Below are 17,376 nucleotides of genomic sequence, written 5' to 3' on the forward strand. Positions count from 1 at the left end.
AATGAAGTACTGATACATGCTACGATGTGGATGAACCTCTAAAACATTATGGTAAATGTCAAAAATGCCAGTCACAAAAGGCCACGTACTGTATGATTCCATTTATGCAAACTATCAAGACTAAGTAAGTCCACAGAAACAGAATGAAGAAGACTGGTGGTTGCCAGGGGCTAGGGAGAGAGAAGAATGGAGAGTGACCACTTAGTGGTTACAGAGTTCTCTCTGGGGTGACGAAAGTGTTTTGGAACTTGACGGAGGTGGTGCTTGCACAACACAGTGAATGTACTAAATGCCTCTGAATTGTTCACTTCAAAATAATAAATTTATGTTATGTGAATTTCACCTGAATAAAAGAAAGGGAGGGAGAGGGAGAGGGGAAGGGAGGAAGGGAGGGAGGGAAAGAGAGAGACTGTCCATGTTCCAGCCAAGATGGAGTAACAGGGGCTACACTTATTCTCCTGCTGAAACAATCAGAAAGGGACAAAATGTATGGAACAATGGTCTTCAAGACACCAGATGTCACATAACAAAGAACCGCAATCCCTACGGGAAGAGAAACTAATGAGATAAGCCTTACAAGCACCGGCTCAGGAGAAGCCCTCACTTCCTGCGTTGGGGTGGGGGTGTTCAAAGTGTAAAGTGCAAGAGAAGCAAGTTCTACAAAGAGAAAGAAGTTCAAAGACCAGCAAAGGTTCCCCCTCGAGTGTTCAGCTGGATACCGCTCAGGGTGTATATGTGAGGAAACTACCCAAAGGCCAGGAGAAAAAAAACACTGAGAAGGATGAGATGCCAGTGCTCTGTGCTCACACAGAGTTGGAACAGTGCCTGTTCTCTTCTCACCAGCCAGATGGGGAAACCTCAAGATCCAAGGGGCACTGGTAGAGTACCAGGAGGGTCCTGGCCTCAGTGCTGGGAAATCATGAGCCTTTGCCTGAGCACTGCTCCAGTTCTGCCTAACAAATCCTAATGACAAGATCTGAAAGAATCAAACTGTTTCCAAGTAACCTGTGTTTCATAACAAAGCTCCAGAACGTTTATAGGAATACAAAAATGTCCAACACTTAACTAGGTATCTAATCAAAAACTACCGGCATAGAGAAATAATAGCAAAAATAAACAAATGGGACCTAATCAAACTTATAAGCTTTTGCATAGCAAAGGAAACCATAAACAAAACGAAAAGACAACCTATGGAATGGGAGAAAATATTAGCAAACAATGCAACTGACAAGGAGTTAATTTCCAAAATATACAAACAGCTCATACAACTCAATAACAAAAAAAAAAACCAACCCAATCAAAAAATGGGCAGAAGAACCAAACAGACATTCCTCCAAAGAAGACATACAGATGGCCAATAGGCACATGAAAAGATGCTCAACATCGTTAATTATCAGAGAAATGCAAATCGAAACTATAATAAGGTATCACCTTACTCCGGTCAGAATGGCCATCAATAAAAAGTCTACAAGTAACAAATGCTGGAGAGGAGTGGAGAAAAGGGAATCCTGCAACTGAATTTAAGTTGGTACAGCCACTATGGAAAACAGTACAGAGGAGGTTCCTTAAAAAACTAAATATAAGAGTTGCCATGTGATCCAGCAATCTCACTGCTGTGCATATATCTGGACAAAACTATAATTCAGAAAGAAACATGCACCTCTATGTTCATAGCAGGACTAGTTACAATAGCCAGGACATGGAAACAACCTAAATGTCCGTTGACAGATGAATGGACAAAGAAGATGTGGTACATACACACAATGAAATACTACTCAGCCATAAAAAAGAATGAAATAATGTCGTTTTGCTGCAACATGGATGGACCTAGAGATCATACTACGTGAAGTTAAGTCAGAAAGAGAAAGACAAATACCATATATCATTCATATGTGGAATCTAAAAAAATGATTCAAAGGAACTCATTTACAAAGCAGACAGAGACTCACAGACACAGAGAACAAACTTATGGTTACCAAAGGGGAAAATATGTAGGGGAGGAATAAATTAGGAGTTTGGAATTAGCAGATACAAACTACCATATATAAAATAGATAAACAAGAAGGTCCTACTGTATAGCACAAGGAACTATATTCAACATCCTGTAATAAACTGTAATGGAAAATAATATGAAAAAGAAGAGAACCAGGAAAATAAGACCCATAATGAGGCAATAAATCAATGAACTGAAACTGACCCAAATCATAGAATTAGCAGACAAGGATAGAAATACCATGTTGAAACTGTATACCAGATTTCAAAAGGTCAAAGAGAGACATGGAGGATTTAAAAAAAGGACCCAAATGCAACTTCTAGAGATAAAACTACAATGTAAGAAATACAAAATATACTATCAATAAATGGGCCTCGAGGCAGATTAGACATTGAAAAAGACAATATTAGTGAACCTGAAGACAAAGCAACAGAAACTTTCCAAATGAAACAGAGAAAACAGAATTAAAAAAAGTAAACCTAGCATCAGTAAGCTGTGAGACAAATTCAAGCAGCCTACCACAGGTGTAACTGAAATCTTCAAAGCAGAGTGGGGGAACAGAAAACAGTATTTGAAGAAATAATGGTAAAAAATTTTCCAAATCTGATAAAATGATAAAGGTGCAGATCCAAGAATTCCCAAGCACAAGAAACATAAGGAAAAATATACCACGGCACGTTATAATCAAATTGCTAAAAACCAGTGATGAAGAAAAAGAAGTATTAGTACAGAGGAATAAAGATAAAGTGAAAAATGACATAAAAAAAATGACATGAAAAAAAAAATCTGTCATGAAAAATGACAGATTTTTCATCAGAAACAATACAAGTAGAGAATAGAGGAACATCTTTAAAGTACTGAAAGGAAGTGTCAATCTATAAATTTATACCCAAAAGAAAATATCTTTCATCAGTGAAGACAAAATAAAGATTTCCTCAGACATACAAATGCTAAAAGAACTTATCACCAGCAGACCCACACTAACACAAAAGTCCTCCAGGCAGAAGAGAAATGATACAAAACGGAAATACAGATCTACACAAAAGAATGTAGGGCAAATGCCCACTGGAGTCAGACAAGATGGTACAGAAGGGTGGGGGGTGAGGGGTACAGACCCCTCCTAACAGGCTGCTGCTACTTGGCCACAGCTGCTGTGCTAAAGCAGCCTGGTATTACCAGATCCTCCAAAAGAAGGCAGGACACAGAGATGTTTAAATGAAATTTTCCTATATTAATTTCAAGGTGCAGTCAAAGCATGTCTTTAGCCTAGGGGAAACCAAAGTTGCTAGGAAGCTAAAATACAGCTAAGTCCTGAAATTAAGAAGAATAGATAAAACCTCTTCAGCCCTTCCTGTACTTAGTGCTAACTCTCACAACTACTCTCACAAAACCCTGGCCCATCATACCATGATATTATATAGTTGTAGAGAAGGGACAACTTCAAAAGACTTTGACCGCTAAACTGTGGGCTCCTAGCATGAAAGGACCACAGGCTGGTACCCACCTAGTGTGGCCGACACCATAGCACAGAGCTTAATCATTTTGGTTGCAGACTCTGATACTTAATGGCTACCACTTCTCTAGATTTCCTCAGAGGACGGCAGAAAACTCTCCCTGCACAAATGTGATGATGAAACCATAAATGGCTCCTTGGCCCAGAGAATAAAACTTAAAACCTGTAACTTGGCATTCAAGCCCCACCCCCACATCCAACCTGTTCATCTTCTGGGCATCCCTTCCTGGGGGCCTATCCTTGGCCTGGGCCTGTGACGCCTAGTCCACCTCTCTCTGCTTAGCTGACTCTCCAGGGCCCAAACCAAGAATCACCAGCCTCCCCTCTTCCTCAGCCCTCAGGAAAAACTCAAAAATCCATTCTTTCAACCGTCCACTCAGCACACAATGTCAGCTGCCTACATCATGATTTCTCCCCAACATTCTGAAGATGCCTTGATGGCAGAAACACAGCACCAGACTTGGGACCATGCCTGGCACAGGGTAAGAATGAGCATCTGACTGATAAATACATGAAGTTTCTGTTGCTTGTCTCTCCACCTATAAATAGTAAGCCCCTGGCAGAGGTCAGTGCCTGGTGTCTGAGGGCCCTCTGCATACCGGTCATAATAATCCCTGTGTCCCCGGTGGTCTCGGTCACTGCTGTACTGGTCATAAGGTCTCTTTCTGGACAGGTTGTTGGGTCGGTAGCTCCCTGAACGGTGGGCGTCCATGTGTCGCCGGTCCCCGTAATGGTGGTCCTTGTACCAGTGCTGCTCATACTGATGGTGCCTGTCACCACCCCAGGGCGGATTGTTATTGCCACCACCATAGCTGAACTTTCTTTCCCTCTGCCAGTCGCCTCGATCTGCAGAAAGAGAAATAATGATCTCGTGATTCCAAGAACTGGCTGCATTTCACTTCCACTAAAGTTTAAACTGAAAAGGCCTGACACATGTTACAAACACTACACTTCTTCCTTCTTGACCTTTTTGCTGCTGGTTATCATACAAGTAATGAGTCCAAAATTCTTTCCCCAAAATTTTAAGGCAAAAGAAAATTCACCTTTCTCCTTCTGAAATTCAAGAACCACTGTTTTTCATTTTCTTTCTTTCTTTCTTTCTTTCTTTTTTTTTTTTTTTTTACTGTTTTTCATTTTCTACACCTGCTTACCTTCCAACCTGGGGCTTACCCTTAAAATGAGATTTCACTAAAACAACAACAAAACAAAACACCACACCAAACATTAATTTGGAAAAAGGCACTGCTGAGTTTCACAGCCACAAGGTAATACCCTCCATTTACACATCTAAGGTTTATTTACCTGCAGGTACCATCAACTGTGCCTGGTTCCTGAAAATCTTTCCAGACTATACCTACTGATTCTACTCTTCTTCCTTAGCCCACACCAAAAGAATGACACTCCTCCTGTAAAAAGTGATTGCTCTAACTCTGGATTCTGTAACTCTCAAGGATAGAGCCAAACTGAAATTTGTTTTAGCTTCAGTAAGCCTCCCTTTTCCCCTGAGGAGAAGAATCACACGTATCTGAATCCAAAAAGGCACTGAAGACACAGAAGTAGAGGAAAGGAAGCTATGCTGTATTGAAATGTGGTCTCCAAAATGTATGTCCACTTAGAACCTCTGACTGTGTCTTTACTTGAAAATAGGGTCTCTGAAGTTGTAATGATGGATCTTGAGTTGAGATCATCTTGGATTTACAGTGGGCCCTAAATCCAATGATAGAACCTGTTAAGAGAAAGGTGTAGGGAGATTTGGGAGAAAGAGACACAGAGAGGAAGGCCATGGAGAGATGAAGACAGAGAATGGAGAGACATTCACAGTAAGATAGACAGGATGAAAAGGCAGAGGGCTATGTACCAGATGAAGGAACAAGATAAAACCCCAGAAAAACAACTAAATGAAGTGGAGATAGGCAAACTTCCAGAAAAAGAATTCAGAATAATGATAGTTATTATTATCCAGGACCTTGGAAAAAGAATGGAAGCAAAGATCGAGAAGATGTAAGAAATGTTTAAAAAAGACCTAGAAGAATTGAAGAACAAACAAACAGAGATGAACAATAAAATAACTGAAATGAAAACTACACTAGAAGAAATCAATAGCAGAATAACTGAGGCAGAAGAACAGATAAGTGACCTGGAAGACAGAATGGTGGAATTCACTGCTGCAGAACAGAATAAAGAAAAAAGAATGAAAAGAAATGAAGACAGCTTAAAAGACCACTGGGACAACATTAAATGCAACAACATTCACATTATAGGGGTCCCAGAAGGAAAACAGAGAGAGAAAGGACCCAAGAAAATATATGAAGAGATTACAGTCGAAAACTTCCCTAACATGGGAAAGGAAATAGCCACCCAAGTCCAGGAAGCGCAGAGAGTCCCATACAGGATAAACCCGAGGAGGAACACGCCGAGACACATAGTAATCAAATTGGCAAAAATTAAAGACAAAGAAAAATTATTGAAAGCAGCAAGGGAAAAATGACAACATACAAGGGAACTCCCGTAAGGTTAACAGCTGATTTCTCAGCGGAAACTCTACAAGCCAGAAGGGAGTGGCATGACATATTTAAAGTGATGAAAGGGAAGAACCTACAACCAAGATTACTCTACCCAGCAAGGATCTCATTCAGATTTGATGGAGAAATTAAAACCTTTACAGACAAGCAAAAGCTGAGAGAATTCAGCACCACCAAACCAGCTTTACAACAAATGCAAAAGGAACTTCTCTAGGCAAGAAACACAAGAGAAGGAAAAGACCTATGATAACAATCCCAAAACAATTAAGAAAATGGGAATAGGAACATACATATTGATAATTACCTTAAATGTAAATGGACTAAATGCTCCCACCAAAAGACACAGAATAGCTGAATGGATACAAAAACAAGACCCATATATATGCTGTCTACAGGAGACCCACTTCAGACCTAGAGACACATACAGACTGAAAGTAAGGGGATGGAAAAAGATATTCCATGCAAATGGAAACCAAAAGAAAGCTGGAGTAGCAATTCTCGTATCAGACAAAATAGACTTTAAAATAAAGACTATTAGAAGAGACAAAAAAGGGCACTACATAATGATCAAGGGATCGATCAAAGAAGAAGATATAACAATTGTAAATATTTATGCACCCAACATAGGAGCACTTCAATACATAAGGCAAATATTAACAGCCATAAAAGGGGAAATCGACAGCAATACATTCATAGTAGGGGACTTTAACACCCCATTTTCACCAATGGACAGATCATCCAAAATGAAAATAAATAAGGAAACACAAGCTTTAAATGATACATTAAACAAGATGGACTTAATTGGTATTTATAGGACATTCCATCTAAAAACAACAGAATACACATTTTTCTCAAGTACTCATGGAACATTCTCCAGGATAGATCATATCTTTGGTCACAAATCAAGCCTCGGTAAATTTCAGAAAATTGAAATTGTATCAAGTATCTTTTCCAACCACAACGCTATGAGACTGGATATCAATTACCAGAAAATATCTGTAAAAAATACAAACACATGGAGGCTAAACAATACACTACTTAATAACGGAGTGATCACTGAAGAAATCAAAGAGGAAATCAAAAAATACCTAGAAACAAATGACAATGGAGACATGACCACCCAAAACCTATGGGATGCAGCAAAAGCAGTTCTAAGAGGGAAGTTTATAGCAATACAATCCTACCTTAAGAAACAGGAAACATCTCGAATAAACGACCTAACCTTGCACCTAAAACAATTAGAGAAAGAAGAACAAAAAAACCCCAAAGTTAGCAGAAGGAAAGAGATCATAAAGATCACATCAGAAAGGAAACGACAGCAAAGATCAATAAAACTAAAAGCTGGTTCTTTGAGAAGATAAAATTGATAAACCATTAGCCAGACTCATCAAGAAAAAAAGGGAGAAGACTCAAATCAATAGAATTAGAAATGAAAAATGAGAAGTAACAACTGACACTGCAGAAATACAAAATATCATGAGAGATTACTACAAGCAATTCTATGCCAATAAAATGGACAACCTGGAAGAAATGGACAAATTCTTAGAAATGCACAACCTGCCAAGACTGAATCAGGAAGAAATAGAAAATATGAACAGACCAATCACAAGCACTGAAATTGAAACTGTGATTAAAAATCTTCCAACAAACAAAAGCCCAGGACCAGACGGCTTCACAGGCGAATTCTATCAAACGTTTAGAGAAGAGCTAACACCTATCCTTCTCAAACTCTTCCAAAATATAGCAGAGGGAGGACCACTCTCAAACTCATTCTACGAGGCCACCATCACCCTGATACCAAAATCAGACAAGGATGTCACAAAGAAAGAAAACTACAGGCCAATATCACTGATGAACATAGATGCAAAAAACCTCAACAAAATACTAGCAAACAGAATCCAACAGCACTTAAAAGGATCATACACCATGATCAAGTGGGGTTTATTCCAGGAATGCAAGGATTCTTCAATATATGCAAATCAATCAACGTGATACACCATATTAACAAATTGAAGGAGAAAAACCATGTGATCATCTCAACAGATGCAGAGAAAGCTTTCGACAAAATTCAACACCCATTTATGATAAAAACCCTGCGGAGAGTAGGCATAGAGGGAACTTTCCTCAACATAATAAAGGCCATATATGACAAACCCACAGCCAACATGGTCCTCAATGGTAAAAAACTGAAAGCATCTCCACTAAGATCAGGAACAAGACAAGGCTGCCCACTCTCACCACTCTTATTCAACATAGTTTTGGAAGTTTTAGCCACAGCAATCAGAGAAGAAAAGGAAATAAAAGGAATCCAAATCAGAAAAGAAGAAGTAAAGCTGTCACTGTTTGCAGATGACATGATACTATACACAGAGAATCCTAAAGATGCTACCAGAAAACTACTAGAGCTAATCAATGCATTTGGTAAAGTAGCAGGATACAAAATTAATGCACAGAAATCTCTGGCATTCCTACACACTAATGATGAAAAATCTGAACGTGAAATCAAGAAAACACTCCCATTTACCATTGCAACAAAAAGAATAAAATATCTAGGAATAAACCTACCTAAGGAGACAAAAGACCTGTATGCAGAAAATTATAAGACACTGATGAAACAAGTTAAAGATGATACAAATAGAGAGATATACCATGTTCTTGGATTGGAAGAATCAGCACTGTGAAAATGACTCTACTACCCAAAGCAATCTACAGATTCAATGCAATCCCTATCAAACTACCACTGGCATTTTTCACAGAACTAGAACAAAAAACTTCACAATTTGTATGGAAACACAAAAGACCCCGAAGAGCCAAAGCAATCTTGAGAACGAAAAACGGAGCTGGAGGAATCAGGCTCCCTGACTTCAGACTATATACTACAAAGCTACAGTAATCAAGACAGTATGGTACTGGCACAAAAGCAGAAATATAGATCAATGGAACAGGATAGAAAGCCTAGAGATAAACCCACGCACATATGGTCGCCTTATCTTTGATAAAGGAGGCAGGAATGTACAGTGGAGAAAGGACAGCCTCTTCAATAAGTGGTGCTGGGAAAACTGGACAGCTACATGTAAAAGTATAAGTATGGTGTTAGGGAGTGATCTAATACCATAACACCTTACACAAAAATAAGCTCAAAATGGATTAAAGACCTAAATGTAAGGCCAGAAACTATCAAACTCTTAGAGGAAAACATAGGCAGAACACTCTATGACATAAATCACAGCAAGATCCTTTTTGACCCACCTCCTAGAGAAATGGAAATAAAAACAAAAATAAACAAATGGGACCTAATGAAACTTAAAAGCTTTTGCACAGCAAAGGAAACCATAAACAAGACCAAAAGACAACCCTCAGAATGGGAGAAAATATTTGCAAATGAAACAACTGACAAAGGATTCATCTCCAAAATTTACAAGCAGCTCATGCAGCTCAATAACAAAGAACAAACAACCCAATCCAAAAATGGGCAGAAGACCTAAACAGACATTTCTCCAAAGAAGATATACAGAGTGCCAACAAACACATGAAAGAATGCTCAACATCACTAATCATGAGAGAAATGCAAATCAAAACTACAATGAGATATCATCTCACACCAGTCAGAATGGCCATCATCAAAAAATCTAGAAACAATAAATGCTGGAGAGGGTGTGGAGAAAAGGGAACCCTCTTGCACTGCTGGTGGGAATGTGAACTGGTACAGCCACTATGGAGAACAGTATGGAGGTTCCTTAAAAAACTACAAATGGAACTACCATATGACCCAGCAATCCCACTACTGGGCATATACCCTGAGAAAACCGTAATTCAAAAAGAGTCATGTACCAAAATGTTCACTGCAGCTCTATTTACAATAGCCCGGAGATGGAAACAACCTAAGTGCCCATCATCAGATGAATGGATAAAGATGTGGCACATATATACAATGGAATATTACTCAGCCATAAAAAGAAACGAAATTGAGCTATTTGTAATGAGGTGGATAGACCTAGAGTCTGTCATACAGAGTGAAGTAAGTCAGAAAAAGAAAGACAAATACCATATGCTAACACACATATATGGAATTTAAGGGGGAAAAAAATGTCATGAAGAACCTAGGGGTAAGACAGGAATAAAGACACAGACATACTAGAGAATGGACTTGAGGATATGGGGAAGGGGAAGCTGTGACAAAGTGAGAGAGTGGCATGGACATATATACACTACCAAATGTAAGGTAGATAGCTAGTGGGAAGCAGCTGCATAGCACAGGGAGATCAGCTCGGTGCTCTGTGACCACCTAGAGGGGTGGGATAGGGAGGGTGGGAGGGAGGGAGACGCAAAGGGAAGAGATATGGGAACATATGTATATGTATAACTGATTCACTTTGTTATAAAGCAGAAACTAACACACCATTGTAAAGCAATTATACTCCAATAAAGATGTAAAAAAAAACAACAACCATATGATCATCTCAAAAGATGAAGAAAAAGCTTTTGACAAAATTCAACACCCATTTATGATAAAAACTCTCCAGAAACTGGGCATAGAGGGAAACCACCTCAACATAATAAAGGCCATATATGACAAACCCACAGCAAACATCATTCTCAATGGTGAAAAACTGGAGGCATCTCCTCTAAGATCAGGAACAAGACAAGGATGTCCACTCCCGCCACTATTAGTCAACATAGTTTTGGAAGTCCTGGCCACGGCCATCAGAGAAGAAAAAGAAATAAAAGGAATACAAATTGAAAAAGAAGTAAAACTGTCACTGTTTGCCGATGACATGATACTATATAGAGAGAATCCTAAAGATGCCACCAGAAAACTACTAGAGCTAATCAATGAATTTGGTGAAGTTGCAGGATACAAAATTAATGCACAGAAATCTCTTGCATTCCTATACACTAACAATGAAAGATCAGAAAGAGAAATTAAGGAAACAATCCCATTCACCACTGCAACAAATAGAATAAAATACCTAGGAATAAACCTACAGACCTGTATGCCAAAAACTGTAACACACTGATGAAAGAAATCAAAGATAACACAAACAGATGGAGAGATATACCATGTTCTTGGATTGGAAGAATCAATATTGTGAAAATGACTATGCTACCCAAAGCAATCTACAGATTCAATGCAATCCCCATCAAATTACCAGTGGCATTTTTTACAGAACTAGAACAAAAATTCTTAAAATCCGCATGGAGATACAAAAGACCCCGAATAGCCAAAGCAGTATTGAGGGGAAAAAACGGAGCTGGAGGAATCAGACTCCCTGACTTCAGACTATACTACAAAGCTATAGTAATCAAGATAATATGGTACTGGCACAAAAACAGAAATATAGATCAATGGAACAGGATAGAAAGCCCAGAGATAAACCCATGCACCTATGGTCAACTAATCTATGACAAAGGAGGCAAGGATATACAATGGAGAAAAGACAGTCTCTTCAATAAGTGGTCCTGGGAAAACTGGACAGCTACATGTAAAAGAAGGAAATTAGAACACCCCCTAACACCATACATAAAAATAAACTCAAAATGAATTACAGACCTATGTAAGACAGGACACTATAACACTCTTAGAGAAAAACACAGGAAGAGCACTCTTTGACATAAATCACAGCAAGATCTTTTTTGATCCACCTCCTAGTGTAATGGAAATAAAAACAAAATAAACAAATGGGACCTAATGAAACTTAAAAGCTTTTGCAAAGCAAAGGAAACACAAACAAGATGAAAAGACAACCCTCAGAATGGGAGAAAATATTTGCAAACGAATCAACGGACAAAGGATTAATCTCCAAAATATATAAACAGTTCATGCAGCTCAATATTAAAAGAACAAACAACCCAATCTAAAAATGGGCAGAAGACCTAAATAGACATTTCTGCAAAGAAGACACACAGATGGCCAAGAAGCACATGAAAAGTTGTTCAACATCACTGATTATTAGAGAAATGCAAATCAAAACTACAATGAGGTATCACCTCACACCAGTTAGAATTGGCATCATCAGAAAATCTACAAACAACAAACGCTGGAGAGGGTGTGGAGAAAAGGGAACCCTCTTGCACTGTTGGTGGGAATGTAAATTGATACAGCCACTATGGAGAACAGTAGGGAGGTTCCTTAAAAAACTAAAAATAGAATTACCATATGACCCAGCAATCCCACTACTGGGCATATACCCTGAGAAAACCATAATTCAAAATGACACATGCACCCCAGTTCACTGCAGCACTATTTACAATAGTCAGGACATGGAAGCAACCTAAACGGCCATCGACAGACGAATGGATAAAGAAGATGTGGTACATATATACAATGGAATATTTCTCAGCCATAAAAAGGAACGAAATTGGGTCATTTGTAGAGATGTGGATGGATCTAGAGAGTGTCATACAGAGTGAAGTAAGTCAGGAAGAGAAAAACAAATATCGTATATTAACGCATATATGTGGAACCTAGAGAAATGGTACAAATGAACCGGTTTACAGGGCAGAAATTGAGACACAGATGTAGAGAACAAATGTATGGACACCAAGGGAGAAAAGTGGCAGGGTTGGGGGGGGATGAATTGGGAGATTGGGATTGACATATATACACTAATATGTATATAATGGATAACTAATAAGAACCTGCTGTATAAAAAAATAAATAAAATTAAATTAAAAAAAAAAAAAGAAAACAGATTGGAGCAGTACAGCCACAACACCAAGGCTTGCTAGTAAGCAGTATAAGCCAGGCTACAGGCGTGCAACAGATTCACCCTCAGATCCTCCAAAAGAAACCAACTCTGCTGACACCTTGATTTCAGAGTTCTGCCTCCTAAACTATGACAGGATACATTTCTGTTCTTTTAAGCCACCCAGTTTGTAGTACACTTTGTTACAACAGTCTCAGGAAACTAATACAGAGGCTTAACTAGTAGGAACTATGTGGCCTCATGGGAAATCCATCTTCCAGCTACAATTTGTTAAGATCAAAGACGTGCCACCGGGCTTCCCTGGTGGCGCAGTGGTTGAGAGTCCGCCTGCCGATGCAGGGGACACGGGTTCGTGCCCCGGTCCGGGAAGATCCCACATGCTGCGGAGCGGCTGGGCCCGTGAGCCATGGCCGCTGGGCCTGCGCGTCCGGAGCCTTTGCTCCGCAACGGGAGAGGCCACAACAGTGCGAGGCCCGCGTACAGAAAAAAAAAAAAAAAAAAAGTTTATTTAAAGACGTGCCACCAAATATCTCTCTACTCATTTTGTTGGCCTTCTAGCATTTTTTACAGAGCCAGAGAATAATACCATAAAGGAACCTGTGTAGCTTAGAAATTTATACCATTAAAACAATATATAGTCGACCAGTGGCTTAAATTCATTGCTGACCCAGGGTGGAGCAGGCCAGGGAACCAAGAAGTAAAACACTTTTGACTATTCAACCTAAAAATTAACAAACAACAAAAAGAGACACCTTCACAACATGAAAGGATCATCTAAAGATGGCTTCAAACTAAATAGAAAGGTAGGCTTCAAACAGGGTGTCAAGGTCTGTGGTACTATGGAGATGGCCAAGTCATTTATTTCCAGAGAAAGTAAAAGGCGCTTTTCTTTCTTCTTGAACCCTCCATGGGGTAGATAACTGGTTAGGAAGTACTGACTATTAAGGAGAGGGATGAGAAATCCAAAGTTTAAATAAAAGACTACCGTTAGCTTAATAAGAAGAGTCCTTTCAAAGGATCAGAATATAAAATCAGTGACATCATATGAATGACATAAAACCAGTCTAATCCCAGGAGAAAAATCAGTACAACTGATACAACTACATCTAAGAACATGGAAACATTTCCCAGCCATCTTTTTGTACAGTCATTACCTCCCCCCACTAATAAAATGGTGTTCAATTAATTGAACTAAGATTTTTAAGATTAAAAGACATGGAACCTCTGCTTCCAGGTAATTCAGAGTAGCTGCCACAGAATTACACTCTGCCAAGAACAATAAGAAAACACTAGATAAACAGAAAATAATCTGCTTAAAGACATCAAAGAGCAGCCAAAGCAATGAAGACTAGAAGCACTAAGATTCCGAAGAGCAAAAAAAAAACCCTCAGAAGTAATCATAGTTGACTTGACTTCTGCAGCCACTGGGGAGATCTGTGACTCTGAGCCTGGGCAAGAAGCTGAATATCTGGGCTTTTCCCAGCCGAGAACCACTGTTGGAGAAACAGAGACACCGGCAGAGCTTTTGGTGGCCTTTCTAAGCTAGAGGGACACTGGACACTTGAGGGACTGCAAACACACAGCCAGTTTTCCCTTAGAACATTTGCTGAATCTGCAGGGAGCAGGAGGCTAAAAAGCTAAGCTAGATACCTTGTGAAAAGCAGAGCCGTTCAGGGCTGTCTCACGGTGCTGAGGAAACCAAGATCCTAGTTTGAGACCTGCCAATGGGGTGGGGCAGAGAGTGCAGCAGGCCCTCCGTCCAGTACCCTGGATAGCCAAACCCCAGGAACAGGGGGACCAAACGAGAACTAGATTAAGATGACTGTCTCCCACTCTATGTGCCTGGGGAGAAAAGAATAAATCCTCTCTGGGGTAGAGTGACATCATCTGGGGCTTCTACAATTTTTAAAACACAGTGCCTACCATCTAATCAAAAATAACCAGACATGCTAAAAGATAGGGCTGTATGACTGAAAACCAAGGGGAAAAAAAAAAAAGCATACAATACAAATGGTTCACAATAATTCAGATATTAGAAATAACAGTCAAGAATTTTTAAATACTTATAATTAATGTGTTCCAAAAAAGAGGAAAAGATGGAGAAAATCAATTTTCCTAGAAGTTTGAGAATTTTACTGGAAGATTAGAATGTACTTAAAAAAAAAAAAGGAAATCCTAACATTGAAGTTTAGAAAAAAATGTATACTTCATTTTGATTATGGAACACTTGACTCTGTAAAATTTTATACTATGCTTCTATATATACTATATTCTTTTAAGCTTTTGTTCTATATGTTTTCTTTTTATTACTTTTATCTTTAAAAGTAATTCATGCTCATTGTAACCAGTGAAGTAACAGACAATGGAGAAATTATTAATTTCCTCCAATCCGTCCACATTTTTACCAGCCTAAGGTAACTGGTATATGTATGTTTTCACATCCTTCTCTATGCTTATACAAATATATTATTCAAATATATACAACAGAAATATATAAAACAGAAAACAGGTGTTTTCTTGGTGGTTCCTCAAAAAGTTAAACATAGAATTATCACATGACCAAGCAATTCCACACTCCTAGGTATACATCTAAAAGAATTGAAAATAGGTACTCAAATAGTTGCATACAAATGTGCACAACAGTACGATTCACAATAGCCAAAAAGCAGAAACAACCCAAACATCCGTCAACTAATGAAAAGACAAATTCTAGTCTAACCATACAATGGGGTATTATTCAGCCACAAAAAGGAATGAAATACTGATACATGCTACAACACGGATGGACCTTGAAAACCGGATGCCAAGTGAAAGCAGTCAGACACATATTGTACAATTCCATGTGATTCCTTTAATACAAAGAATCCAGAATACGTAAATCTATAGAGACACAAGACAGACTGGTGGTAGTCGGAAGCTGGGGAGAGGGGAGAATGAAAACTGTTTTTTCTTTGGGGTGAGCAAAGTGTTTTGGCACTTGATTTAGGTGGTGGTTGCACAACATTGTGAATGTACTAAATGCCGCTGAACTGTTCATTTAAAATGGTTACGTTTATTCACGTTATGTGATTTTCACTTCAATAAAGTTAAACACACACACAACAAAGATTCTGCTGTTGCTGTTGCTCTTTTTTCCCTCCAATTTTTTTTTTTACCTATAAAGCCAACTCATTTTTTTAACAACTGCTAATAATATAGAGTACAAATGTCCTATTATTCATCTAACCATTTTTCTATTAATGGGCAATTTATTTCCAGCTTTTTGCCATTATAAGGCTGTAACAGCATCCTGATACATGTATGTGTTTGCATTACTACAGGACAGACTTCCAGAAAAAGGGCCTACGTATTTAGATATTTCAGATTATTTTCTGGAAAGACTGTAGCAATTCACACTCTTAGCAGCTTGTGTGCATTTAACCCTTTAATTTTTGCAGATCTGAATGGGTAAGAAATTGGTTTAATTTATTGTTACTTTAATGTACATTTCCCTAGCAGCAACTGTTCATCTTGTCCTACTGGCCACTTGAATCTCCTCTTCCAAATGAATTCCCTATTCCTAACCTTTGTCCATTTTTCTATTTGGTTATCCTTCCGTTATCAATTCATAAGGAGTTTTTCAATATTAGCAGTTTTAATCATTTAACTGTCATATATAACGTAAATTGTTTCCCTGAGTCGTTCATTTGTCTTTTGCTTATTCATGTTGGTCATGTTCTTCTTAGATTTGAATTAACAGCCTTTTGGATCTTTGTCTCATGCTTCATCTCACTGAGAAAAAAGAGGACAATAAAGTGATGGAAGAGAATAAAGCACAAAGGTCCAGCTACTGTCTTTGGGAAAAAAAAGTGATTCTTCTTTCGGCACCTTTTTTTTTTTTTTTTTTTTTAAACAACCAAGTTCTGTTTTGTTTTGGTTTTTGGTATATCTATTTATTTATTTTTATTTATTTATATTTGGCTGCGTCGGGTCTTAGTTGCGGTGCGTGGGCCCTTCGCTGAGTCGCACACTCTCTATAGTTGTGGCGTGCGGGTTTTCTCTCTCTAGTTGTGGCACGCGGGCTCCAGAGTGCGTGGGCTCTGCAGTTTGCGGCACGTAGGCTCTCTAGTTGAGGCGCCTGGGCTTAGCTGCTCCGCGGCATGTGGGATCTTAGTTCCCCGACCAGGGATCGAACCCACATCCCCTGTACTGGAAGGCAGATTCTTTACTACTGGACCACGAGGGAAGTCCCCTGGGCACCTGCTTTTAAAACTTCACTTAATGACTCACCTGCATTACTGAAGTGTCTCTTGTTGGGGTGACTATAGTTATCTCTTGGGTGTCCATGCATCTGTGGGCCATGAGAGGCAGGCAAATGAGGCTTCTGAGGGTGAGGGTTGTGCGGGGTGTGGGACTGAGACATCAGGGAATCCCGGCTTGAACCCGAGGCCTCTGGTCGAAATGGTTTTTTACCACCAATCGCATCATCTTTCTTCTTCTGCTCCTGTAGAGTAAAAGGAAACCAAAGACCCTCAGGATCCCAGGTGGAATTCCCAAGAACAGTATAAAGATCATCACCTTTAAATATTCCCCTCTTGACTTCTGACAAGTCCCTCTCGGCTTCCCTGCTGTTTACTACCTTCTTAGGAAAAATATGCTCGT

The 17,376-nt window shown here is 39.1% G+C and overlaps 1 protein-coding gene across 4 annotated transcripts in view; it reads right to left on the reverse strand.

Moving 5' to 3' along the window:
• Positions 1-17,376, reverse strand: part of CHD2 (chromodomain helicase DNA binding protein 2) — a 127,009-nt gene that overhangs the window by 1,844 nt on the left and 107,789 nt on the right. For all 4 annotated transcript variants that reach the window (XM_082835304.1, XM_082835305.1, XM_082835303.1 and 1 more), the window contains 2 exons: positions 17,005-17,218; positions 4,106-4,352 (listed from right to left, as the gene is read on the reverse strand). In XM_082835304.1, coding sequence (XP_082691430.1) covers positions 4,106-4,352; positions 17,005-17,218 — 461 coding nt within the window. The remainder of the gene's footprint in view (positions 1-4,105; positions 4,353-17,004; positions 17,219-17,376) is intronic.

This window comes from Leucopleurus acutus, assembly GCF_964270905.1.
Source record: "Leucopleurus acutus genome assembly, chromosome: 1".
Taxonomy (NCBI): domain Eukaryota; kingdom Metazoa; phylum Chordata; class Mammalia; order Artiodactyla; family Delphinidae; genus Leucopleurus; species Leucopleurus acutus.